Genomic DNA, 23,508 nt, shown 5'->3' with positions numbered 1-23,508 from the left:
CGTTCGACTGTCAATTGGTGTCGTAATTATCTGCTGGAGGTTGGTGACACTCGTTTCCGTCCAGAAATTCCAGAACGACTGAAGCACCATCGAACCTCGCGTCTATGATGTCCTCCCACAACCACAAAACCTAAATGACGGTTCAGCTTGAGGTGGCAGCCGAAGTCTTCCGTTACACTGTTGAACTCCGTTCGAGCAGGCGTTCTTCGAGAGAGACGGGCCATTCAGGACCATTCGATGTGCTCCAAGCCCATGAGTCGGAAGCGCGTGCTGTAACATGATGTTACACGGAATGAAAGTTACTCTTCAGACATGCAAGACCTTAGACCCACATCGCCGAAGGTGTGCACCAAGCAGAGCGGCGTACAACGACGACCGTCACGCGCACACACGCATTCTTCGTCACACTCTGAGCAATCGCAGCCGAGTGCACGCAGTTTTCTTATTAAGTCTGTAAAGACATCTAGATCCTCTGGAGTCGAGAAGTATGGCGCAGAGTTCCTTCGAATAATGCACTCTAGGCTCCAGATAATGTGTGCGAACTGATAGGAAATAGGCTCATTCGTACTGCGTTGATTCTTCCCAATTTTGTAGAACGTTTGGAGCGTGTGAATGAGGTCCTGGTTGTCCAAGAAGAATCCACCTACCATTAGGCTGGGCCCAGAATCGCCAAGAGTGTATACAGCATGGACAAGACCAGGTCTCATCACAAACACATCTCCCGGCTGTAACAAAACGGCTCGGGCTTTTTTGCCGGGATCCCAGTCATCACCGTCCTTTGCAAGTTCTTCCCAATCGGCGGGGGTCATCAGTTCCTCGGGCACGAACATCCAAAGCTTCTGTCCAAAGAGATTGCGGACCCATGTCGCTCCATTGCTGTCGACGTGAGCGCCAGAGAATGCACCTGGCCATCCAAGAATATTGAACCTTCGACTGCCTCCCACGTCAAAGGGTGACAGATGAAGCTGTTTCCCCAAGTGGTTTATCGCATCTGCCTTGCAGCGCTCGATTAAGAGATCTAATATTCGGAACCGATCTTGTCGAAGAAAGGCTGGCGCGATGGCTCCAGTAAGGTCTGGTAGATTTAGCATGTTTGGTGGATTTATTAACAAGGTGGGCGAAGACAACCGGCACAGACGGCTCATTTCAGAGACCTTTTCCCTTACTGGTTCTGGGTCTTGATGCCAGCGGACGTCGACTTCCAGGTCGGCAAAAGCCGTATCCAGCTGATCCGCGTACCTCGCCGCGGACCATTCATCGGCATCATCGAAAATTTCTCGGAGGATGATGGGTCGCATTAGAGAACGTCCCTTCGTCACCTCAGATGAGAAGCTGTTCGCCGACAAAACACATACTTCTCCAGGGCCCTGAAGTAAACCTGCCCTCAAACTTGCGTATCGGATAGGCTTGATCCAGTTGCGCACCGTGGCGTTAGGAGCTTTCCCCTCCAGCTCCAAGGCCCGGTGGGCAGCTAGATATAGGTCTAGACGCTCGGATTCATTTAAACCCGATGGTATCTCGCAGACTGAACATTTTCCAGCACATGATGCGCAATGGTTGTTAAAGCCTAGAGGTTGGTCCCGTTCCTTCTCGCTAGGACTAGTAGCTTGTTCCAAACGTGCGAAGGCACTCCCATCAGCGACAGACTCGACGAACTCAGCTGTAGGAGAATTGGTAGAGCTCTGACGTCTGGCATCTCCCTGCAATGTAGAGTCTCTTGTCGTATTGGAGTCCATCTTCCCTGGCTGGAGATTGTCGACGTGCGAGTCGCTCTCATATGTGTTTTTAGTGGTGTCGTCAGTTGTTGAATGCTCCTGCCGGCCACCCGGTGGAAGCTCCTGCTGAGGTACGTCTGTGATTTCGCTGTGATGGTCACCTGCAAGAGGCGCATTGGGGGCGTCCACTATCGACCGCCCCTGGTCCATTCGTATCCGAGCTATTTTCTCACGAGACGTCTCATCAACCAATCGCAAGGGCTCGATGGTTTTCCGCTTGCTTGCATGTGACGTCGTAGCTGCCGTGACTGTGTCGCTGCTTCGACCTTCCTGGCTAGTCACTTGCGTGTCGCCGTCGTTGTTTGCAACGCTCTGTGACTTCCCTTTACCAGCTCTTCTTGCTGCTTCCTCTTGCAGAATGATCTGCAGCTCCTCGACATCATCTGTCGTCTGTGGCCTCGCTTTTCTCCTCCGACTACGCGACTGCGTCTTCGTTTTCGCGTTTTTAATTGTATGAGGTGCCTTATCTTTCAACATTGGGTTTCCAAAAGCAGAAAGACTTGATATTCCCTTCGAGCTAATTAGCTCCAAGGTTTCCTCGTCTGACCCTGTAGATTGTGTCTTTTGTGACGTTTTTGCGGCAGACGTTGGCCGTCCTCCCTCAGCATGCGCTATGAGCAACTGCACGTCACCCAGCATAAGATGGGTCGTCATTGCAGCTTTCCAGCCCAACAGTTCCCGTGATCCGACCGCTGTCCGATCTTGAATGGCGTGCTCGAGAAATTCCAATGCCTGGCTCAGACTCACAGAGCTGCTCGCATTGGCGAGGAGTCTAAGCATGTTTTTGGAGAGACTCGCTGCTCCGCGCTCCGCAGGCGGGAAGATGTCTCTCTGACGTGCTTGATTGTACCAATCCTCTCCCCATTTTCGCCGGATGATGTTGATCTTTCCCCGGCGAGCAACGTCGGTCGACGTTCCAAACTGGATACATAGTCGTGCCGTCTGGTTTCCGTCGAGACTGTTTAAGAACGAGTCTTCAGTTCGCCAATCTGGATTTGTACAACTCTTCCACACTTCGTGCTCTTTTGCGTACCGCCACACCAATGCCATTTGCAGTGCGTGCTCTTCTGCGTGATCGGACATGTGATTCAGGATCTGCTTGACAACGTCGGCTTGATTCGTCTCTTGCTTCTGTAGCAGACTCAGCAAAGACACCTCTGTGTCAGGCAGTTGAGTCTTTCGAAGGACACGCTCAACTTCATCCATTGACAGACAGTCCAATCGAGCGCCTATCTCACCACTAGCTGCCTTTTGGGCTATCTTGCGGGAGCTTTTCCGTATGATTCGCTGGCCTGCTGGAGCGGCTTCCTCTGTTCTACTGTTACTCGCCGAGGGAGGTACAGGAAGCCCGGAAAAGTCTCTAAAGGCAGACACGGCGGCCGATGGAATGAGATGAGTGCTCATACTGTAGATCAGGTGATTAATTGACAATTAGTACCGTCTTGATAAAGTCAGAAAGGAACAAGAACACTGATTGATGGATGTAGAGCGTGGCGGGCGGAAACGAGATGGTCAAGGGGACAGTGTCTGGCGCTGACTCATTGGGTGTTCCGTGCCAAGATCAGAACAGCGCACATGATTCGTCTATCTGGTGGGACCCTTGTTTCGAGTTTGAAGACTACCAACGATCGTTCTAGAGAGATCCAGAAGCAACCTGCACCCGAACTGCCCATGGGGTCAGCTCTGTGGGTGGGATTTGCACGACCTCCATACATACCTACGCACAGGCCAACTTCGACAGCAATATTATGGCCTGTGCGCAGAGTCGTGCCCAGGGCCACGCGTGGCTCGAGGTCCCGTCATTCAGAGGTCTGGAGACCAAGCATTAGCGGGAGAAGCACATCTTACTTAGTCAATGTCCACACGCGCATGAAGGCGCAGTACGGACCTCAGACGCCACTGAAAGTTGACGAGACAGTTTAGCTATAAGGTGAGAGCCGTCCCGCCGATTTTTAGGACAATATCCAATCAAAACATGTTGCATTCTATTGTACATTCGCAGAAGTATCGACGACTAACAGCTGTAGTCAACATTGGTTAAACATCGTAGGGCGAAGGAGCGTGAGGACTGGAGGAATGAAACTCGGCCATAGCATCATCACCGCAGCCTCGTAAGCTCTCGATCGGCTCCCACGTATCTTCCCATCTCACTCGGTATAAGATCTTCCCATGCGATCGGACGCTAGCAACAATTTTAAGCACTTCCCACGTCGGTTCTTCGAGAGGCCTGTTGACATAGCTCGAGACTGCGGTAGTGGCCATATGCTCGGGACGAGCAGCTATTGGATCACTATTACCAAGATGCTGCTTAGCGTGGCTTTCAGCAGGGGTCTTTCATGCAATACCGAATGTCAGTTACAGACCAAAGGTCTTGCCTTTCAGATGAGGCGCTGCTAGCCTGACCACCACCTGCATCTGTCGCTTTACCCGATTCGACTTCGGAGACTTCTGTATTGCGGTCATCGCGCGTACTCAATCGCGATCTCATTCTTCCCGTCTGCTTGGCTCTTGCACTGTTCTTTCTCTGCTTCGAGACCGCAACATTCTTCGACGCATCCTTCGACTGGAGCCGGCGAGACCGCGTATTGCGGTGCTGCATGTTTTTCATTTGTCGAGGTTAGAGCAGATACTGACAAAGGAAATAATATGCATATATGAACAATAAGGCTGTACGGAGATGGACGATCGAGTAGTGGATGCAGCAGCGTCACAAACAGATATATATTACGAAGGAGGTTGTAACACGGTGACCAGCTCGGTGCCGAGTGGCCCCATGACTCGAAACGGCGCAACGTACTATTTTGAGCAGTCTTGGCGCCCTGAGCGATTACGCCTGGTGTGCAAGATGATTCGCCAATTCGGCTCGGATTCTAGAGCCTTCTAGCTGATATGGTGACCAGCTCGTTATCAAGGGGCCCCTGACGGTGAAACGGCGCCTTGAAACATACTATGTTTGGCAAGCTCGGCATCATCCAGCAATCTCGCCTGAGTACAAGATGACTCTCCAATCCGGCGCGGGATTTAAATTTTCCAATGAATTCACCCTCCAGCACTACAATACATTTGGCTCATCATTTCCAAACCCCCATCCATGCCAGCACACTTGGATGACTTTTGCCAGGCCTCGGGACGACACTGTCTCCCTGATATTGAGCACACCGACCAGGACAAGAAGAAAACAAGCCAAATGCTCGCAAGCTGGACTTCTGGCTTTCGGTCTGTGAGCTGAAAAGCAGCATGTTAAGATTGATCACACTCTATAACGAACTTGATCGTCCGTGCTTATTGTAGGAAGAACAGGATAACTAAACATCGCTTTGAATGCCCTAAAAAGAAGACGAAGGCCAAGAGCTCACGGAGCCTAAGAGTAGGACTGCTCGAGTCTTGCAGATAAGTAAATTCAGCGGAGAGCTATGCAGAAGGCTTTGTCACTCAATACTCCACCATGCGAAGCGATACCAGATACTATACCCCAATTCCGAGGTCGAATGACCCACGATACGAAACGCTGAACCACTCCTTCTGCACCGGGTACTAAGTGGACAGCAACGTCCGAGCGTCAATAACTATAGTCTGGTGATTTGGTTGTCTGCCATGGCTTGCTCTGGTCTTATAGAGAAGGCGATACTTGAAACTGTCGTGCTCCTATACAACTGCGACGAGCTGAAAGTCACTCCACCATCACTTCTATTATTCCGAGTAGCTGGAGGGCTTTCGGTGTCCAAATCCAGATGTGGAGATAGAAGGTACTATGGCTACCGTGAAGATTATCATCATTATCCGCTTCCACAACCTACAGCTCTTTTCCTACCTCCAAACTGTTGTGGAGACGATCTCCGGCTTCGAGATCAGCTAAGTCAATCTACCTCAGCAGGCAGTGGAACGTGTCTATGCCACGCTAGACAGACGGGCATCGTCGCTATTGCCGATTTGTTCTAGAGACCGGCGCCTCATCTGCTTAAGTGCTGCGAACCAATTCGACCGATATCAATAAATGTGAACGAGACCACCCAGCTCCAACAGCTCGAAACGTTCGTTGCCGAGCTTAGTGAGGGAGTGAACTCTTCCCAGTACGAAAGAGAATACGTCGAAAGACTGAAGGCCAGTCTTGATTCCTTGCGGCAACTAAGCCGTCGAGAATCGGGACAGGTCCCCTCTCTCAGCTACCTAGACGCTCACTTGACGTGCTGTCGATTGCAAGTGCAACAGATGTTTGACGCCATGACGGCGGCGGTCAATCCGGTGTCCGCCTACCCTTGGATCAAATTGACTGTAGAGTCTCGGCAGTGGCCAAGAATTTGTCCCATGCTGTTCCTCGAGCAGCTAGGACGAGATAGCTGGGCAAGGCTGACGGACGAATGGAAAGAGTGTGTTACATCGTACGGGCTTGCCCTGGGCCTCGTACAAAAAGCGAAGCGCATGGTCATTGCATCTCGGGCTAGCAGGAGCAGTAATGTTGTGGCCGAAATCCAGAACACCGGGCATCGTAACTGGGATCCTCTTCAGTATCCTGAGTCTTTACTACTTGAAGTCGAGAGCAACATCATGATTCGAGACGTCCAAGAGGAGATCGCAAGAGAGATGCGGAGTCCTGAATCTCGTCGAAATACGTTTATGCAACTCAACATGGGTGAAGGAAAATCGTCCGTCATCGTGCCGATAGTGGCGGCGGCTCTCGCAAATGGAGCTCAACTTGTCCGTATCGTCGTTAGAAAGCCGCAAGCGAAGCAAATGGCACAGATGCTGATATCCAAGCTTGGCGGCATGCTAAATCGCCAAATTTACTATCTGCCCATCTCCCGTAGCCTCAAGCTCGATAGGGCCGGAGCAGAGGAGGTCGACAGGATCTCCAGAGAGTGCATGGCCGGTGGCGGCATCCTCCTCATGCAGCTAGAGCACATACTCTCCTTTCAATTAATAGGTCTCGAGCGATATACGCTCGGCGACGACTCCATAGGGCGGTCGCTGGTGCAAACGCAGCGTTTCTTCGATAGAAGATCTCGAGATATTGTCGACGAGAGCGACGAAAACTTCAGCGTCAAATTTGAACTCATCTACACTATGGGCCTGTAGCGATCTATCGACATAAGTCCAGATCGCTGGTTATGCATCCATCAGATCTTGGATGTAGTGAATGCCGCCGCGATCTCGATCATCGATAGCGTCCCTTCTTCTTTGGAGATCCAGCAGACCTTCGCAGGTCGATTTTCGAGGATCAGAATACTTCGTCCAGACGTAGTAGGTCCTCTAGTAGATATCGTCGGCCAGAAAATCTGCGATACCGGACTTCTAGGATTTCCGATTGCTACACAACCGCAATCTGTTTAGGATGCAGTTCTCGCGTACATCACAAAGCCTGATGTGACCAACGAAGAGATTGGTCTCGTCGAGAATTCTGGCCCTAATGGATTTTTTACGGAAAGTATTCGGCCCACACTCTTCTTGCTACGAGGCCTCCTTGCTAGAGGTGTTCTAGGGTTCGTATTTGGCCGAAAACGATGGCGTGTGAATTATGGGCTCGACACCTCCCGCACTCCACCCACCAGACTGGCGGTACCTTATCGCGCAAAGGATATGCCCACTTCTCGTTCCGAATTTAGCCACCCTAACGTAGTCATCCTTCTGACCTTACTGTGCTACTATTACGGAGGTCTAACGGACGATCACCTGTTTGCGTCTTTCGCCCATCTTCTGGACACTAATCAGAGAGATGTCGAATTCCAGACCTGGATCCAAGGTGCACCTAAGCTGCCTCCTACGTTCCGCCAACTCGAAGGCATCAACCTAAAAGACCGAGCGCAGTGCAAATCCCTCGTGTTCCCGGCCCTCCGCTTCAACAAGCGCGTCGTCAACTACTTCCTCTCGCACATTGTTTTCCCGAAAGAAATGAAAGAGTTTCCTCACAAATTGTCTGCTTCAGGATGGGACATTGGGAAGATTAAGGACTATCCAACCACAGCGTTTAGTAGAACAAGTAACTCTCAGGCGTTGCTTCCTTTAGACGTCACGTATCTGGATCTTCCGAATCAGCAGCACACTAATGCTCTAGTATTGGACTATCTCCTACAAGCTGAGAATTCCGTCGCCTTTCTTCCTGCGGGAGACCGTTAACTATCCGATGCTGAACGATTACTGTCGACGATCTCAAACTTCACGCCTCCACCTCGCGTGATCCTCGACGTTGGCGCACAAATTCTGGAGATGACCAACCAGGAAGTCGCACGCACCTGGCTAAACATGCACACTACGGAGAGCACTCGTGGAGTCGTGTTTCTCAACGACAGCGATGAGATAGTGGTTTTGAATCGGGAAGGGTTTGTAGAGCCTCTCCAGACATCGGCCTTTGCGAATCAACTCGAGACTTGTCTGGTTTTCCTTGACGAAGCTCACACGCGCGGAACAGACTTGCGGCTGCCCCAAGACTACCGCGCGGCCGTAACGCTTGGGGCGAACGTGACGAAAGATCGGCTTGTACAGGGTGAGTACATCGGGGAATATATCAGGCCAGAACTAACACCGTCGTAGCTTGCATAAGAATGAGGAAGCTAGGAAAGGGGCAGACGGTAGTTTTTTGCGTAACGGAAGAAATCCGTACGAAGATTCTAGAGAGCCGCCCAGCGACTCGAGAAGGAGCTGAGGTCAGCGTCTCCGATGTTCTTCACTGGTCGATCTGCGAGACGTTCTCCGAAGTCCGGCGGATGATGCCCTTATAGGCAGTTCAGGGACAGCGATTTATCCGACAAGAATCACTCTAGAACGGCGCCCAGAATCTTGGCGAGACGAGTTTGGCTCGTGAATGGGCACTTGAATTCCTGGAAGACGAAGCACAAGACTTAGAATCCCGTTATCGGCCAAGGAAAGCAAGTGCCGCAGCTCTCTCGACTTTGGCCAGTTCAAGTAACCCTAGGAACAACCTTATCGCGAACCGTTGTCTTCAATTCGAAGAGCTAGAATTCCACGGCAGCACACTGCAAGAGGAGCAAGAAAGGGAGTTGTCTCCTGAGATACAGCAAGAGCGACAAGTGCAGCGACCGCCTGCGGTCGATCCCGTAGAACACCACATCCATCCCGACATGAGAACGTTCGTGTCCACTGGTGTGGTCGAACCCTGCTCCGAGGCTTATATGCCAGCCTTCACGGTATTCTCCAGCATTAGAACTGCAACCTCTCTCGATGTGTCGCAGCTTGGAGGAAAAAGGGACCTCCTTGTTACAGCAGACTTCGCCCGCACCGTCAAGAAAGCCGGCGCTTCCAACGTGTCAGACGCGTACTAACGATCCGTGGAGTGGATACTAACGAGTGCTCCTGCTAGCAGCAATGTTGTGGACTGTGTGATGGTCGTCAGTCCGCACGAGGCGCAGCAGCTCTATCCTCACATCTGCCAGAGCTCGACGGTCGTCCTGCATGTATACAAGCCACGCTGGAATGTCGGCTTTCGTTCACTGGATCATCTGCAATTCTTTACTATTCCTTCACTTCCGGAGCCACGGGTAGTACGACCTTCGCTTTTGACGCAACTCAATCTGTTTGCAGGTCAGTTGTACTTCAACTCACTAGAAGACTACTAAAGAGCATGCGACTTCCTCGGATTGGCCTCGACGAAAGCTGACGGCCGCTGCACTCTGGCTGCAGATGGATTCATCCTCCAAGCTAGCGACGAAGCACAAGGAACGCTTCTCGCCCCCCGCATTAGTCCCGTGCCATTCTTGAAGGAGATTATGAAGATTCGGAAGAATAGCGAAGGCATTGGCAGGACGCATGTGGGGAGTATGCTCGACGGAGTATTCCTCACGTTGTCTGACTTTGCGGCGCTATAATCGGCACGCACACCGGCATACAATCGACGCCAAAATTCCATAGCCTAGGAATGCAATTGATTAGTGCACCGCAATGTCGTTGATCACAGTGCAGAAGTCCTCAACATTGTTATTTACTCACTCTTCAATTGACACGGAACTCTGAAAAGATACCGCACGTGGGTGAGCTGCGCTATATAGACCCTGCTCACCACTTTTGAGGCTACATAACTCTAAGAGTCCCTAATCACTAGAAACACCGGCGGATCTACCTCTAAAATACCCCCGTATTATCAAACTCTACAGCACTATGTCGCAATGTCTCGAAAATGACAGGATTGCGCACCTTAGTGCTCTAGCACCTTATAGACTTGAAATCCATAGGGAGTCGCACGAGATCCATCGGGTAAATGCAGACGTAGGGTACTCGTTCCATAGGGAACTTTAAGCTTCAAGGATTTCCGTTCCCCGAAGACTAAAGTCCCACAAAGCCAAGTCGTTCGTATAGCCTATACTCCTTAAGGTATCCGAATCTATAGGGACTTGCTGTGCGTAGGGCCATTTTTCCTTGTACTTGCGATCTTCACAAGGAGTTTCTAACTCTATGGCTATGTATCCCGATGGAAAAGAACTCCATACAGGGAACACTCTACCACAATATGTAGAAGGTATCGCGTGGAGTGGAAATCAGGCACGCAATAGGGGCAAACATATAGCACTTTCTCGACACTAGAGGCTTACGGGAAGACAATATTGCTACTCATGGGATATTATGCTTATGCAGTATTGTAGGGCTACAATATTGCATAGGCCGGCTGAACTCCCGCAGTGCTGCACTTACGCAATTAATATGTAAAGCTATGTTGTGTCTCCGCAACGCACGTGTCCCTGTTTCTGCACGAGCTATATTGCGCATAGGCAATGTCGTTACGCTACGCGCGCGCCGGCAGTGGATTTGACTTCCTAATTAAAAGTTCGACGAACACCACGCGCGCTTCGCTTCTATGTGCGGCGTAACGCTGTGATACGGGAGCTAGTAAGCGCTCCGATAAATAAGTGACCCCGGGGAGAGGAGGGATTGGCATATTTCAAAAATTGTACCTTGTGACTCGACTACGTGTCTCTAGCTTCAGCGGTGCCCACAGAAGAGTCCTATTAAGGTCTGACCTCACACAGCCATCGACAGGCTTAGACATGATAACAAGTCTGTGCTCCCTTTGCGCGTGTCGAGATTGCCTGAGTATGATGGTTTCCTTCGTGCATGCAGGCATATTGAGAAGATTCGGGAGGTAGCCTTGGATGACCTGCGCACTGAGAAGTGCACTTTCGTACGCCCTCGTAGCAAGTGCAGGTCGCAGTCTCTCGAAGACCGCAAATGCACCCAAGTGATCTGTATCTCTGTAGAGCGTCTTTGAAAAGCGGATAGTCCAACCCTAGGTCAGAGAAATACTGTGGATTAGTACAATCCAATTCGTGAGGTTGCGATGCTCGAGGGGTCGCGATGCCAGTGAGGTTTAATTCCAAAATTGGAGTAGTGAGACGCAGGCACAAGTAGGTCGCCTAAATACGTTGATGTGTACGGGACCAGTAAACAGGCTAATAGAAACGTGTGACTAATAGTATCATTCTCCTTACACTTGGTTATTACCTTCTCTCATGGTTTCACTCGTGATCATTTGGCTGAAATGGATACCGAAAGTGTGCTTTCCAATAGAACACACAACTCACGATAACAATAGCCCTATAATAGCTTCAAGCACGCCTATAGGCTCCCCTCCTTCGCGAGCGCGGAGCATCCTCCTCGGCTTGTTCGTACATACAATCGAATTGGGAGCTTTCTAGTAGCTTAGGATGTCCAGCACACTGTGCAGTGCATCTGCGGCCGGCAGCGTCGCAAGGGCAGATCTTAGTATCGTCTGTGGCGCAACCACACCCGAGAGCTTTGTACGTCTGTAAAGCGTCCTCGAACTTCCTTTGGAACGTCCCGGGTGGATACTGGCTGCTAAATCTGGCGCTATCACTTTTTACGAGGTTCTCGAGCGCTTTGATGATGTCGGGAAGCTGGTACGCCACTGACTCATTTGTAGCCTGCTGATTTTCTCCTATCTACGACAGCGAATGTAGGATCGAGATGATATTGAGCTCGTCCTAGAGCATTCCCCTAGATATAAGGCACGTTCGCGGAGAATAAGCAGCATGGACCTGAGGCGGACCAGGCGGCATGAGCAGGACATCATCTTGCTCGAGGAGAATAAGCCGCTCCTTACTATAGGGTAGCTATCTATCTCCTTACTCGTAGAAAGTACTTACCTCGCTCCCCATGTCGGATAATAGTACGATCATCCAGTACTTCAGCCCATCCAGATTACGGACCCATGTGCCTGCGAGAGAGTCGACATGAGCGCCAGAGAATGCACCACGTTAACCGAGGATATTAAAGGACCCACAGCTAGCAACGTTAACAGGTCTGGAACAGACCTCCTTGCCTAGCTCACCATAACAACTCTCTGCAAGGGTCTCGAGCAGACGAAACCGCGGCATCATAGAGAAGGCCGGCCGCTGCGCTTTAGCTAAGTCACGGAGGTTGAGAGCGTTATCTCCTGACCCGTGGTCAAGTCGCGTTAAAAAGTCTAATGTAGACACTGATTCTGTCTGTTTCGCGCCAAGAGGTCGAATGTCTAGGGCCTTGTTGTGGAATACATCCCTGAGCAGTGATCGGAAATTGTGGACTGTGTTCATGCCACCGTCTGAGAATGCCTCTTTAATGACGATAGGTTTGGTGAACACATCGCCCTACCTGCCCGCCTGCAGGAAGTATTCCGAAGTACAGTAATGGACATCCGCAATTTCCTCTACTAAAGCAAAGCCAAAACCAAGGCCGCACTCGGGCGGAGTCCAGATGCTGGCCCATCTTGTGGCCTGGGTCAGCCACGCGGCTCGCACGCTATGCATGTCGCTTTGATCAGACTCGTCTTGCAGCTTCGCTGCATAGAGCTGGATCTCTTCGTGATGTTTGTTGTGTAGGCTCTCTTCGATGCTTAAAGCCCCTTGGTGCACCTGGAATGGATCCAAGACTCTCAAGGATTTCGCGGAACTTGTTTCTGGCGACGATTCAGCAGATGTAAGTGGGGTTAGAGTACTGATGGAAGACTGCCGAGTGATATGGCTATGCGAAGCGGTCGCATCAATCACAGGGTCTGCCTCGAGGTCTTGATCCGCGGCTCTAGTGTCTGGCGTAAGTGCTTTTCGGCGCGTGGATGATCTCACTGTGCCTTTCGAAGGCTGACCTGTTCTAGACAGGTTTTTCGTGGCTTGCCAATATGACTTATCGACAGAGGATGCTTTCTTCGAAATCACTGATACCTTCTTCTTCGAAATCACTGATGCCTTCTTCTTCGGCGTCACGTCTTCTGCATCCTTTCTGTCCTGCAGCAGGCCGAAGTTGTCGGGTTGCAGCAGGTACTGTCTGTAGTGCTGAGGCCGCAAGCTGCATAGAGTCGCATCTTCCCCGATCGGAATCTCGCTATCCTCGCTAGTGACCCACAAGTCCAGGTCGATTGGGTCCACGGATGACCGCGAGAGCTGCTCTCCATACATCTCCACCTCACCTTTCTCAACTAGATCGGACACGTGATGCAGATCTTGAAATGTCAGGGAGCATCGACTGGCAGGGCTGGGTTTCCCGCTCGGCCGTCTGGTGTTTGTATTGCAGGCTCTTGTCTCTTTGATAGTCTTCACTTTGCTGTTCTGGAGCGAGGCTCGCTGCCGTGCTACCAATACCGTATTCGCGGAAGGCAGAAAATCCTCGGCAAAATCAGGGCAGGCTCGAGCGCATTTACGGAGCAATCGCATGTGCGTATGGCTCGCAGTCTCCCATCTATAGTGCCCAACCAATTTGGGCGACCACAAGGCTGCTATGGTCGCAAAGTCTCGCTGGCGTTGCTTCTCGTTCCGGTCAACACCTCCACCAGGCTCTTTCCTCTTCTTCCCGCCACCCTCTATATCCTCTACAGCCTTCGCGATGGCTTTGAATTCAACCCACTTGTGATCCGAGCTTGCCTGCTTCAGACCCTCATCTTCCCAGTCTCTTGCGATGGCAACGATTCGAATGACTTCTGCTAATATCGTAATATGTGTCGAAACTCGCTCGGTCTGGCGCATGACTTCGTCGCGTAGTTCTTCATAGTCTGCGAGCGTATTTCCTGTGGATTTTAGCTTGTGCAATTTCTTAAGAAACCGCGCAGTCTCGTCATGCAGCCTTAAAGGAGTAGAAGTGGCCTCATTAGCTACTTGCTTGTGTTTAGGACCCGGCTGTCCTGATGGGTTGACGACACTATCCCGGTAGATATCCATTGCTTGTGGTATGAAAGTACGGAGGAAGTTTCGAAGAATTTCGGAGAAAGATGACATCGGTGAAGGCGAGCACGGACCATGCCTTGATGTGCAAGCTGCGAAGCTTGGCAGTCGCCGCACTACTCTCTTGCGAACAATGATCTTGACGAAGATATCAACAATTCGGCCAAAGTTCCCTGACTCACTGCATTCATGCCACTGCCTCCCTTCATATTTCCGCCTACTTCGCCCTACCATTACTACGTGCTGGCGACCTTTCTATGGGGAAGGCGGACTAAATCCGTAACTCTACTTTCTGATACTTATGTTTCGAGCGGTACACTGACGCTTTTCCCTATCCAGGCGCGGATACGTATTACATACGGATCACGTCTGTTCTTCTGACTTTTCCGCGAGATCCATCTAGTGTGTGAAGCGGATAAATCACAGCTAGCCAATATATGCGTAGGAGAGCCTCGAAATAGATCTGCTAGAAGGCCTGCGGCGGCACTGTACGATAATACGCCTCTCCAGGATGGCTCTCGGAACTTACTATTTGGAACCCGTAGTCGTTTTCCAACAGACGGTTCAATTGTAGCTGAAAATGTCCATACTCGTGTTCTGCCCAGCTCCAGAGTTTATCATGTAGCGCATGGCGTCTAGAGTCCAACGAGGGCACATCGGCCGGGCTAGTGACATATATTCTTCCGTGATCTAGTTGGTCACAAACGGAGCGCACTAAGTCAACTTGAATTTCGAAAACGTCCTAGCCGGGTATTTGCGCTTGTCCATTCGTTGCAGATTCTGTTATGGGGATGGTCATCTCGTTATCTTGAGAGTCCCTCTTACGGCCGCCTGTGTGTGATGCCTTCTGCTCTCTTCGCCGCGGTGTCAGTGCAGTTGACTTATCGTCAAGGAGTGTCTGGAAATCAGGACCCGGGAATCCTGTTTTGCGTTTAGAGCTCACCACGAGGTTTGTGCTCGAATGGTCATGCTGATCCAGGCCTGTGTGAGCATCGAAGTGTTCCTTCTTGAATTCTGGGCCTGCAACTTCGTTCGCCGTAGTGTCTCCATCTTGATCTCCATCTTAATAAAGCCTCTTCAGGGTGAACTGTCTGGGCGGTGGTCCAGCATTCTCATCAGTGCCTATCCCAAGATGTGCCACTTGATCAGGGTCGAAAAACTGCCCCTCCCTCTTGGACTGATCACTAGGGAATTGGGTATATCTGTTTCCTTTCTCTAGTACAGCTTGGTTCACTCCATTGAGCTTATTAATTGTCTGCGAAGCGGCCAGCTCTGCGTTATTATCATACACCGTGCCAACCGCCTCGGCGGCTTCCTAGATTTGCTGTTCAGGATCTGGAAGTTGGCAGTTAGATCCCCTAGATCGCCGCAAATGGTCATTCTCTTGCTCACCTGGAGCCGGTACGTCTTGGGCATCCGACTCATGTTGGACGTTACGTTGTCCAGTAGTGCTTTCACTCGGAGGAAGAATGTCTCCCCAAAAGCGAAATATCATGTCTCTCGTTACCGCGAATGGCGTAGGATACGCTCCACAAGTTTGAAGGTGGATCGCCACGACTTTTTCCAAGGTGATAAAGCTGCGGTTGCGATGAAATGAACGCTCGTAAGGACGATTAGATCGTTCTTTCTCTGGAAGACCTTCATTGTTAGTGCTTAGTTCAGGCTTTTCTAAGGAAACCACATCGAAGTTATGCGCATTCGTGTTACTAGCGTCATGTATCACTCCTTTTTTTAAGGAAAAGCCGAGTGATAGTGCGTGGCGTGCGAGTCTGCCAAAATCGCTATTATACTTCAGTCGAAGACTTGTACTAGTGGAGTCCATGTCGGCCCTTAGAGCGTTAAATTTTCTGTCGTCAATGTAAGGAAAGTTTCTCAGGGCATAACACCACAATTGCATGTATCTAAGTGGGAAATGGTCCACATCGTTCAGCATTCTCCTCTTCTCCACCCCTCCGTAACCCCTTAGCCAGTCTCTAGGTAAATCATCCGCTAGGGTGAGGAGGTCGACAGCAGCTCCTTATACCGCAAGAGGAGAGGGCAATGCCGTATGTTTTCTCAGGTCATAAATCTCGCCCTCTGAAGAAGGCTTCCAAAGTATCGTGTCGCAATCTATTCCTACGTAGGTTTAATCGCTGCTCGAACGTATTAGACAGTTGAAGATAATCGTCACTTTATGGTCGACAGAGGCATACCTCGCTTATCCTCTTTCCTGTTGTCTCTAAGCCAATTGAGCTTAAAGATAAGCATTCCGTAAGTCGCTTCACCTCGAATGGTGTTTACGTCGGCCTGGAAGAAGTTCGCTTGTTCTGAGGTCACGGCCCAATCTTCTATCATGTCCGCGGCGTCTGTTGCAGTCTTAGACAGATCCGATCCTTTTTCTTCATTGTGCTCCACGTAGGTGATTATAGCATTGAGGAACTTCGTGAAATCGTCAAAATTACGAGCGTTTGGTTTGTCCATCTTCGAGTATAGTTGCAATGAAATCTTTTAGGATAAGTTGCCTAGTATATAGTAGTGGAAGCTTCTAGAAAGGTGTTGCAGTTACGGCTAATTCGAAGACTTGATTGGGTAGCGGCTTCGGGAGCGCCAGCATGCTATCCAGTCTAAAACAGCCTACGGGCAGCTGCGAAACTTATAGTAGTCTATATTTTACGTGGAAACGATTCATCACAGCAGCGCAATGTCGACAGACACACAAAATCCTTAAAGTTGGCACTCAATTTGCGTTCCTCGATCCTTGCCAAGGAGGCACCGAAAAAGCGATGCCATCTTGGCGCTCACATGCCGGACAACTTCGATATGATAGAACAACAGCTCCTCCAGTCGAGCTGCGTAAAAGGACATCAAGGTATGGAATCACTTACAGTACTGTACATACACAGGTAACGTTAACTCACTGTATCGTTCTTGCTCGACTCTCGACATCTATTCTAGTCTACAATTCCTTCCCATTGAGAACTTTAGTAAGTTAGTCAAAGTATCTGCTTCACTCTGCAGTATAACTTAATCGCCATCTAGCCACTCCCTTTGAAATCATAGGCCATCAGTTATCCTACAACCTCGGAGCTCTACGGTACAAGACCCTGAAGTGCGCAACTCCCTGTGCATTTTGAAGCCGTGTGTCATCATAGTCCACACCCCGACGCGCAAGCGCTTAGCAGGCTGAAATTAACGTTGGATGCTTATTTTGACGGTTGCCCACGGCTCGCAGGTAACTCTGTTCCCCTAATGTAGGATTTTGGCGAAGACATGTAGTCCTTGTATCGGGATTAAAGCTGCACAGGGCGTAGTACTATTGCTATGCGGTGTCTGGGGTATACTCGTATACCTCGCACGACTTCCACCAGAAATTGTAGGCATCTCTTAAGGGCTTCCTCTAGTCTCAGATCCTGCATCTTGCAAACGCTGAGGTAGCAAAAGTGGTCTGAGAAGCTTGGACGGCGCAAGACTTCTTGGAGTCAGGTATTCATTGCGCCTGGTCTCGACCTGTCCAGAAGTGGATTTTCGTATATGGTAATCTCTCAGGTTTCTTGTTCGTATGACTAGAGGTATAAGGTCTTGATTACATGCTCGTTTGGTGATTTTGTGCTATTTGTCGCTGTTAGAACCATCTTGAGGCTTCGTGGAGCAGTTTTACCTCCAAGATCTCATCGAATGCACCTTGAGAGCATAGTCGATAAATCATTCGATACACGTTTATCGAGTGACTTCCCGAAGGGATAATGTCGAGGAAGGTCTTCGCGAGCCCTCCATAGTCGACAGTCAAGTCAGTGACCCGCTGCAGTATGCTATGCCCGAAATTTGCTAGAATTCCTTAGCAAACGTCGGCAGCATTTCATTCTTACTCACCAATCTTGACGCAGCCCTGCAGATTAAGCAGGACGTTAGCTGGCTGTATGTCTCCATGGGCACATTTTGCATGCTTATGTAGGTATTGTAGTGCCATAACAATCTGCAAGGGCTTAGCTCGGCATCACTTCAATTCCCATTGTACGTACCTGCTTGAGAATGGATCCAGTCTGACTATACTGCTCCCAGTGTTCGACTATCCAAATGTTCATGTCGATGTGTAGCGATTGTTGCAACGATATTTCCATGTCCTCATATATCAAGGAAAGTATTGAGCCATTCCAGAATGCAGCATACAGCTCTGCTATGTTATCGTGCATCGGTCTTTTAAGAAACCTCATCTGGCGCGAGAGATCCATTGGCTCTTGTTTCACGACCACGAGGGTTTTCGCGCAAAGGCTGCGCTTCTCAAGACGGCACCTGAACGATACGCCAAGATGATCTCGTCCTTGATTTTTCACGACCTCGATATTTTTGCAGTGTCTCCATACATCGTCGTGTACAATTGTGATATGATGCGGTGTATCATAGGTCGGTTCCATTGGGACTTCTGTCGATCCGGGGCTAGCCACTTTATGTTCAAACTCTCATCGAATATGTGAAATAACGGTATGGTAGATAAGAAGCAGAAACGGCGAGGTGGAAAAGAGAATTTTGACTTGGATGTCTGGTTTATAAACCTCCGCCAAGGAAGGACTGCCTTACCTGTCAGACATTCTTGGCATGAAAACAAGTTCACGTTGGGCAAGACTTGTGACCCCTAGCAGCTATGCCTGAGTATTTCAGTGCTACCTAGCGATAAGTGAGTCTACTGTGGGGGTAGATGGCCTCCCATGGTCGCCCGCGTGTAACCTGCGTGCCGTTCAGAAGGCTTGCTATTTCGAATGGAATGTGAAGGAAAGTAGACACCGCGCAAAGCCTAATGAATGGAAGCGCTCGCCTTGCTACCGGAAAGATGAATATCACATACTACTGTAGCATTTCGGAAGACGAGTGCGAGTTTACTAGATTTCCATACACGTAGGGCCTCTATCCTACGAGAATCCCTGTACCTATCAAGCCTCGACACCATCTCACATTAGACTACTTGATCACTTCGCGCTTTCTCTTTCGCGGTACCGCCCTTATCAGCGCGTCGACAATGTCAATGCAGGCCTCCATGCGATATAGCTCCTTCTGAGCCGTTGACGGCAATTTCCTACGCAACTTTTGGGTAAGCTCTAGCCATCGCCTTCTCGCACTGACCCACATCTCCCAGGAGCGCCGCAGGTATCTTTTCAGCTATTCGCCAAGCCTTATTACATCTCAGCGTCGACCAGATCAGCTGCGTCAAGCCACCTCAAGATAGCTGCCTTTTTGGTCTCTCCATCTGAATGCTCAACGTATGATGAATTGCCTCCCTACCACCGCGACATCGGACTAAGACCGAGGGCCGTGAGATAGGTTTTGCCAATAAGGAAACCACCTTTAGACGTGAACACCGCGTGGATGACGCCTGGTGGCATTATCAGCGCATTTTCAGACGTTAGCTCGATTGATATCCCGCCCATCATCTCCGAGCATAGCTTGAGTAGCTTAGATTCGGAAGCGTTACTCCGGTGAAAGGCGCTTAGATTAGAAGGCGTGGGTGGCCACAGGAGGAATGCCTTACGGCACTGCTCTACTGAAGCTGCAACAACGAGACTACCGTGATCTTGGAGATCTTTGTGTCAGCACGTGTTCAACTCAGTGCCCGAGGGCCATCCCACCTATGTGCAGGTCGGTGAAGCGGCCCGAAGGACTTAGGATCACTTGAACAGGATCCTCATGTTGTGCGATGGGCTGTGTCGAAATACTGGGTACGTGGAAGCGATCTTCATCGTGCAATTTTATACCTGCAGATATCGGCAGGCGCTCTTTCGAAGATCGACTTAGGCCGTAACCGTATTTGAGTTCGGCGAACTGGCGAACTGTTGCTTCCTGGATGCCTTCAAGTGTAGCAATTCGGGTCGTAACGCTAGAATACGTCCGGATTCTCACATGAGTAGCATTGCTTGTTGCCTCTTAGGCGCTGATGCTCATTACACCCGGACCAATTCCGTCTTCCTCACCTTCCCACGAGATCCGCCGAATTCTTGAAGCGGATATATCACAGCTAACTAATAGATTCGTGGAGCAGTTCCGAAATAGACCTGCCAGAAGCTCTCTAGCGGGGCGGTACGATAATGTAGCTCCCGAGGATGGCCCTCAGAACTTATCAATTGGAACCCATAGTTCTGCTCTAGCAGACGGTCTAATTGTAGCCGAAATTGTTCATGTTCATGTTCTGCCCAGCTCCAGAGTTTGTTATGCGATGTATGGCGTTTAGAGTCCAGCCCCGGCACATCCACTGGACCGGTGACATATATCCTTCCATGATCCAACTGATCCCAGATGGAGCGCACTGACTCGACTTGACTTTTGAAAACATCAAAGTCGGGAATTTGCGCCTGTTCGTGCGTTGCCGATTTTGTAGCGGAAACTGTGTCGTCGTGATCTTGACGTTTTCTTCTACAATTATCTTCTGTTCGCGGACTCGATATATTCAAATTATTACCGTGACGACGGGTTCTCTGAGAGACGGGACCTGGGAATGTAGTCTTGTGCTTAGAACTCACAACGAGCTTTGTGCTCGAATGCTCCTGCTGGATGTGTTCCTTCTCCGCCTCTAAATCTGCGTTGCCGTTCGCCGTGGTCAGTCCATCGTGACGAGGCGTCGTCGATGCATCCTGTTGGGCCAGCGGCTCAATGTCCGGGTTAACTCTGATTCCAAGGTGCGCCACTTGACCAGGGTTGAAGAGCTGGGCCTGTCTCTTGGACGGACCACTAGGGAAAGTTGTGTATCGATGTCGTTTCTTGGACACGGCCTGATCTCTCGCATCGAGCGCATTGATCGCCTGAGAATCGGCCATTTCTGCATCATCATCATACACCGTGCCAACCACCTCGGCGGTCTCCTGAATCTGCTGTTCAGGATCTGGAAGTTAGCAATCAGATCCGCTGGGTTGCCGCCAGCGATTTATCTCCTCTTGAGCTTGTGGCTCTTGTGTGTGAACAGTTTCCAAACTCTGGTCGTCGGCAGGTAGGGGCTGCTCTTCCGACTCCACTGATTCCGTTGCTTGCTGCTTTCCTAGTCCTTTGAAGGGCATTTGCCTTGTCAAGTCGTCGCTATTTGCTCGTTCGGACGCTCTGTCGTTCGCTGGATATTTTTTTTCGTAACCATCGTCAAAAAGGTTTGTGGATTTGGAGCTTGCCGACGAGATCCTTAGAGCTCGTCGACGGTCCTCGACCAAGTTTTGATCCACGACAACACTTTGTGTGTGCTCTGCCTGGGGAGGTTCGTGTGCGGTCAGTGTCTCACTAAGACTCGGCACATTTGGCCGCGAGACAAATGGATGCTTTGCCTCAAGGTGAGGATGCATATAAAAGCTAGAAAAGTCGCCTGCATTCCATCCCTCCCCCTGGCCAAACGTCTTTGGTCTTACTTCCGATACAACAGAAGGAGAACGACTGGAGCGTTCATAGTCAGAGGACGGAGGTCGGTATATCCTTGTATCGCTCTCACCTGGAGCCGGTAGGTCTTCAGCTTCCCATTTATGTTGAGCGTTACGTTGTCGAGTAGAGCTTTCACTTGGAGGAAGAATATCTCCCCAAAAGCGAAATACTATGTCTCTCGTTACCGCGAATAGTGTAGGATACGCTCCACAAGGCTGGGGGTAGATCGCCACGACGTTTTCCAAGGTGATAAAGCCGCGGTTGCGATGGAATGAACGTTCGCAGGGACGATTCGATCGTTCTTTCTTAGGGAGACTTTTATCGTTAGTGCTTAGTGCAGGCTTTTCCAACGAAATCAAATCGAAGTTATTCGCATTCGTGTTACTAGCGTCATGTCTCACTCCTTTCTTCAAGGAAAAGCCGAGTGACAGTGCGTGGCGTGCGAGTCTGCCAAAATCGCTGTTATACTCCAGTCGTAGACTTGTACTTGTAGAATCCATGTCAGCCCTTAGAGCGTTAAATTTCTTATAGTCAATGTAAGGAAAGTTTCTTAGGGCATAAAACCACAACTGCATGTATCTTAGTGGGAACTGGTTCGTATCATCATTGAAGTAGTAAGCCAAAGAGGCTCGCAGACTGTTCGTAGTCGGTTTTGCGCCTAATTTTGTGCTTAGTAAAAGCTCGTTCAGGCCGTCAGAGCACGCCTTGAGATAGATCGCATCTTTGAAGAATGTCTCCAGTGTTATGAAACGTGGACATTTCAAAAGTCTTGCCTCGAGAGCTTTCCGTTCGGAGAGATCGTGAACGTTACAAAATATTTCTCCGTTACGTAGACTGTATTAAACTTGCTTTGCGTCGACAGTAGAATGGGCGGGCATCTTAAGTCGAAGAAACTTCACAGTCGTCTCATCAAGATCTTGGATAGCTATTGTAGGTCCTAAGATGTCGACCTAGAGCATATGAAGTGACCTCAAATATCTACAGACCTCCTACGTGCAAATTAGCACTTGTACCGATACCACAACAACCGCAGTACTCACCTCTTCGCATTTTGCTTGCATAATGAGTGCTAATCTGCCGAAGCAGAAATATTCCCATTCGAGGCGGAACGGGATTAGGTCCTCGAATAACTTCAGTAATACTCCGCCGGTGTAGCCGCGCAATCTGCGAAAGACTTTCTTTTAGTCATCTTGCAGACGATTGTACCATTTCTCGTAGTCCGTCTTGTCATTGCGCTTCAGCGATTCCAGTATGTATCTGAAAACAACATCATGCGTGAGTCCAAGAGAACTGCTATGATCTTCCTGTATATCTCGTCGCTGTTGCAAGGGCATGTCTACATGCACATTTCAGCCTCTCCATGATTCATTTATGTTCTAGTACTTACCATCAGAGAAGACTTCGACAATCCACCACCGATCTAGCAACCCCAAAGTTTGTTCCGCAGCAGCGATTCTATGTCTTCCGTGTAAGCAAATTACTTGCACGTCGGCTGCAAACCTCAACGCCGGTGCTTCCTCTCCTGTGGTTGGGAGCTGGTCTAAACCCGGATGTTGTCTACTTAGTGCGTCCAACAGGAGACTCTCGTTCATTATAACGGGGATGCTATGCCGATGGTCATAATGATAACAACCTTCCAGCTGGAAGATCTTGCGAAGCTTTGCGACATGTTTATTATTCAGTTCTCTGCCTGTTTGAAATTGCAACTGATTCATCCTTATTAAAGCGTATCCTCGGAAGTAGGTGCGGTGACTGTCAATCATGACAGCTCAGCAAATTGCAGTCGCAGACGTATACAGAATGGTAGCGAGTAGGAGGTCGAGATATGAGGTCGAAGGCAGAGTAGGTAGGCACAGTGGGAGGTAGAGGGGTAGGAGGCCGAACGTAAGGTGGGAGGTCGAACGCAAGGTGGGAGGTCGAACGTAGAGTAAGAGGTCGAACGTAGAGTAGGAGGCCGAACGTAAGGTAGGAGATCGAACGTAGAGCAAGAGGTCGAACGTAAGGTAGGAGGCCGAACGTAAGGTAGGAGGTCGAACGTAGAGTAGGAGGTCGAACGTAGAGTAGGAGGTCGAACGTAGAGTAGGAGGTCGAACGTAAGGTAGGAGGTCGAACACGAGGTAGGAGATCGAACGTAAGGTAGGAGGTCGAACGTAAGGTAGGAGGTCGAACACGAGGTAGGAGGTCGAACACGAGGTAGGAGATCGAACGTAAGGTAGGAG

The 23,508-nt window shown here is 50.0% G+C and overlaps 7 protein-coding genes across 7 annotated transcripts; 1 reads left to right on the top strand and 6 right to left on the bottom strand.

Annotated features, from left to right (window-relative positions):
* Positions 1-10: 10 nt before the first annotated feature.
* Positions 11-3,179, bottom strand: M409DRAFT_61225 (uncharacterized protein; the record flags this gene model as incomplete). The annotated part of the gene is made up of 2 exons (XM_033814680.1): positions 11-130; positions 333-3,179. The coding sequence occupies 2 exons, from the start codon at positions 3,177-3,179 to the stop codon at positions 11-13; spliced, it is 2,967 nt and encodes a 988-aa protein (XP_033659844.1).
* Positions 3,180-3,812: 633 nt separating this feature from the next.
* M409DRAFT_61224 (uncharacterized protein) lies at positions 3,813-4,374 on the bottom strand (the record flags this gene model as incomplete). The annotated part of the gene is made up of 2 exons (XM_033814679.1): positions 3,813-4,065; positions 4,139-4,374. The coding sequence occupies 2 exons, from the start codon at positions 4,372-4,374 to the stop codon at positions 3,813-3,815; spliced, it is 489 nt and encodes a 162-aa protein (XP_033659843.1).
* A 2,261-nt stretch (positions 4,375-6,635) lies between these two features.
* On the top strand, positions 6,636-9,592 carry M409DRAFT_71367 (uncharacterized protein; the record flags this gene model as incomplete). Its single annotated transcript, XM_033819134.1, has 7 exons — positions 6,636-6,812; positions 7,104-7,881; positions 7,993-8,253; positions 8,301-8,464; positions 8,543-9,042; positions 9,091-9,315; positions 9,346-9,592. The coding sequence occupies 7 exons, from the start codon at positions 6,636-6,638 to the stop codon at positions 9,590-9,592; spliced, it is 2,352 nt and encodes a 783-aa protein (XP_033659842.1).
* Positions 9,593-12,364: 2,772 nt separating this feature from the next.
* M409DRAFT_30581 (uncharacterized protein) lies at positions 12,365-13,924 on the bottom strand (the record flags this gene model as incomplete). Its single annotated transcript, XM_033810001.1, has 1 exon — positions 12,365-13,924. One exon carries the CDS (start codon positions 13,922-13,924, stop codon positions 12,365-12,367), a length of 1,560 nt encoding a protein of 519 aa, XP_033659841.1.
* A 745-nt stretch (positions 13,925-14,669) lies between these two features.
* M409DRAFT_61221 (uncharacterized protein) lies at positions 14,670-16,387 on the bottom strand (the record flags this gene model as incomplete). The annotated part of the gene is made up of 3 exons (XM_033814678.1): positions 14,670-14,977; positions 15,320-15,916; positions 16,120-16,387. 3 exons carry the CDS (start codon positions 16,385-16,387, stop codon positions 14,670-14,672), a joined length of 1,173 nt encoding a protein of 390 aa, XP_033659840.1.
* Positions 16,388-17,768: 1,381 nt separating this feature from the next.
* M409DRAFT_38035 (uncharacterized protein) lies at positions 17,769-18,318 on the bottom strand (the record flags this gene model as incomplete). The annotated part of the gene is made up of 2 exons (XM_033810850.1): positions 17,769-17,879; positions 17,926-18,318. The coding sequence occupies 2 exons, from the start codon at positions 18,316-18,318 to the stop codon at positions 17,769-17,771; spliced, it is 504 nt and encodes a 167-aa protein (XP_033659839.1).
* A 4,347-nt stretch (positions 18,319-22,665) lies between these two features.
* Positions 22,666-23,052, bottom strand: M409DRAFT_38039 (uncharacterized protein; the record flags this gene model as incomplete). The annotated part of the gene is made up of 1 exon (XM_033810852.1): positions 22,666-23,052. One exon carries the CDS (start codon positions 23,050-23,052, stop codon positions 22,666-22,668), a length of 387 nt encoding a protein of 128 aa, XP_033659838.1.
* Positions 23,053-23,508: the final 456 nt, after the last annotated feature.

The sequence above is a fragment of the Zasmidium cellare genome (genome assembly GCF_010093935.1).
Source record: "Zasmidium cellare ATCC 36951 unplaced genomic scaffold M409scaffold_67, whole genome shotgun sequence".
Lineage (NCBI taxonomy): Eukaryota > Fungi > Ascomycota > Dothideomycetes > Mycosphaerellales > Mycosphaerellaceae > Zasmidium > Zasmidium cellare.
This window is presented reverse-complemented; position numbering and strand designations above follow the sequence as displayed.